The 3011-nt window shown below is 32.9% G+C and overlaps 1 protein-coding gene across 2 annotated transcripts in view; it reads right to left on the bottom strand.

Moving 5' to 3' along the window:
* The window catches only part of LOC105298498 (charged multivesicular body protein 3), a 108621-nt gene that overhangs the window by 95339 nt on the left and 10271 nt on the right, over positions 1–3011 (bottom strand). For both annotated transcript variants that reach the window (XM_011369796.2, XM_011369794.2), the window contains exon 3: positions 1109–1252. In XM_011369796.2, the coding sequence (XP_011368098.1) occupies positions 1109–1240 (132 nt within the window). In that variant the 5' untranslated portion in view covers positions 1241–1252. The remainder of the gene's footprint in view (positions 1–1108; positions 1253–3011) is intronic.

Raw genomic sequence — 3011 nt, 5'->3', positions numbered from 1 at the left:
GTGTGTGTGTGTGTATATTTATTTATTTATTTATTTACTTAAGGCCATGTGTAATGGAGAATCTATTTACAATCATAATGCAAATAGCAATAGACCAGAGCTGCAACTAAGGTCTCTGAACTCACATTTCTACCACATTTTGCAGTCACTATCTCATATTGAAGGAAATATGAAGCAACAGCTATTTTGATTTTTATACCCTAAATCAAACTTTGCCAACCCCAGTATGAAATTTTAAGAGTACTGGACAGGAAATGAGGGGACCTGGGATTTGACCCTGGTTCAATAATTACTATTTTAGCTGAATTCACACATTAATTTACTTGATATTTTTACTTTAAGTAAACTTACATTTTAAAAAATCTGAATAACTTTAGGCTTACCCTAAACAATATTTATGAAATTACATATTCAATATACTGATTTTTCTAATTTACATTAAAATACACAAATGTTCATGTATGCCCACTCATTCACCATGAGTGGTACATAAACTACACTTCGGGAAGCATAAGAGACTCTTTTTAAAGTCCTTCAGAGCTCTAAAATTCTAATATGCTAATTAAATCTCATAGTTTTGATAAGAGCTAGGGTTTAAAATTATAATCTCATTAATTTCATAAGCAAAGTAATGAGCAACCACCACTATTTCCTATAATAGCTCTTCCTGTATAGTCACAAAGTCGGCTATCATCCTGTGGAAGGATTCCTTTACTTTTACTTTAGGGTTCTTCTTTTAGATACAAAAATTATTTGGATCACTGAATTAAAAACTGGAGTTAACAAAAATTGAGGGAAATAGCTCATATCACTAAATAAAAGAAATATGTATGTGTGCTTCTTACTTTGATGAAGATCCAACAACTAAAAAGGGATTTACTTCTGCTGATTCTAAACAATTGATCCTCTTTCCCCAACACTTCCCCTCCCCCACTCTTCAATTTTCATTTTCCCTGGTCTGCAAAATCTCTTCAAGAGGACACTGGAGCTTCCCTATGAGAACTGAGTTATGTCTAAGAACCATGACATAAGTGTACACAGAAGTGTTACCAGCTGGTGAATACTATTTTGTTAAAAATAAATTCACTTCTATCACTGTTTCTGATACCTGAACCAGCCAGATGCCATCTTTTGTGTCTTCTACAAGCTCATAGAAGTGCATTTCACCACTGAAATTGGTACTAGAAACAGATTCAGATGCTTCTTCTTCTTTGAGTGCAGAGTAGAGCTCACCTTCCATCAAGTCACCTGAAGGTAGGAAAGAATAATACTAATAAGATTGCAAAAATCTCTTGTTCCCAAAGGAAAAGAAGAGTAGAGCCTGAATTACCCATTTAAAATTTGTACATTCAGTAAATATGTAATAAGAACCTACCACGTGTCAGGCAAAAATGGACAAAACAGACAAAAATCCACCTCCTCATGGGGCTTATATTCTTGGGGGAGAGGGGTCATCACATAATTTTTTAGGAAATTACTAAATTTATGCCAGTCCAAAAGCCACCACAATATTATTTAGTTTTGTGTACAACATGTCCAGGTTTCAAATAACTTTTAAACAGTATGATGTATATACTTTTGGCTTAGAAGGTTTAGGAATGGGTTTACAAAATTTGCCATCACCGCTTGCTAAAAAATAGCAACAGAGTTTATATGGCTTGGAGGTTAGATACAAACTCCACATTCATCCACATATTAACAGTGTAAATTTAGTTTGTGTCATCAAATAAAAAGTAAAGGAAAACACTAATATCAAATTATTTTAACTTTTGCCTTAAATGAGAAAATAAGAACTTTATCATGATAGCAGCAAAACCATTCACAATGAATATTTAGATTACAAAGTTAAATTAAATTGCTATACCGAGGCTTCCTTTCTATTTAAGTGATATGTACATTCTTGTACCCTCGATGTAACAAGTATTTTTAGGCCCAAACGCAGGCAACACTAAATCAAAGTCAAAAGAAAAAAAAGTTATATTAAACTATTTTACCATAAAAAATGATTTGGCTTTGGCAGTTAAGACACTTCTCATTTCTAAACCTAGAAGGGTTTCTTAGAGAGATCTTCTACCTAACTCCATTCCCCACCCCCAGTAGAAGTCACCATATACCAGTTAATAAACAAAAGACAAAAATACACAATTTTGTTTCCTCTAAAGAAAAATGTATCACTTTTACAAAGAGGGTTCCCTTCTCTACCCCAGTAGTGATATATGAGTTTGATAACCCTTAACTTGCAAATATGTGAGTGCTAAATCCTCTGGAGTTAGTATTCTTGTCTATCATACTATATGGCTACAGGGTATAAATAAAGAAAATATTTTTCTTGTAAAAGACAGAGCTCACAAATATATTTGAAACAATAAAAGATAACCATCAGTTTCAACTGCTTCCTACAGCAACCCAGAATGCCTTTCTCAAATGACAGTACATTTCCCTTCCAGGAAGTGTATCTAAACAAAGATATACTTTGCTCAGAGTTGGGAAAAAGAAAAAAACCATATTTCTCACTCAATCCTACCCCAAAACCAACAGTTATTGAAAATGCATTCTTTAAGATGTTATTCTCTTAGCACTATTTCAATTCTATTTCACAACCCATTTAAGTTGATGTAGCAGTGCCTGTGACACATAAGGAAAAAAGTTTACATACAAGGATTAAAAAAAAAAATCCTGAAATATATAACAAACAAGGTAGGCACGCACACGCACACGCACACACACACACACACACAATCACCTTCATTTTTTACCAAACTTAAAGTACAAAAAACTAGTACTGTACAGTGTACACTTTCTCTATATACTTAAACACATTATTTTATTCATTATTTTAAATTTAGATCTTAGGCCTAAATGCATCTTTGATATTAAATATTCCAATATTTTTCTGAGTAATTTGCTCTACTTATCGTGACAAATACTGCTGTCCGTAGATGATGTATTGGGGTTTCTCTTATGTCCTTATGAATTTAAACTGACAATGTTTTCCAGTTTGTAACATTACC

Source organism: Pteropus vampyrus, unplaced genomic scaffold (genome assembly GCF_000151845.1).
Source record: "Pteropus vampyrus isolate Shadow unplaced genomic scaffold, Pvam_2.0 Scaffold156, whole genome shotgun sequence".
In the NCBI taxonomy this organism is placed as follows: domain Eukaryota; kingdom Metazoa; phylum Chordata; class Mammalia; order Chiroptera; family Pteropodidae; genus Pteropus; species Pteropus vampyrus.
The sequence above is the reverse complement of the archived record's forward strand: the minus strand, read 5'-3'. Positions and strand labels throughout refer to the sequence as shown.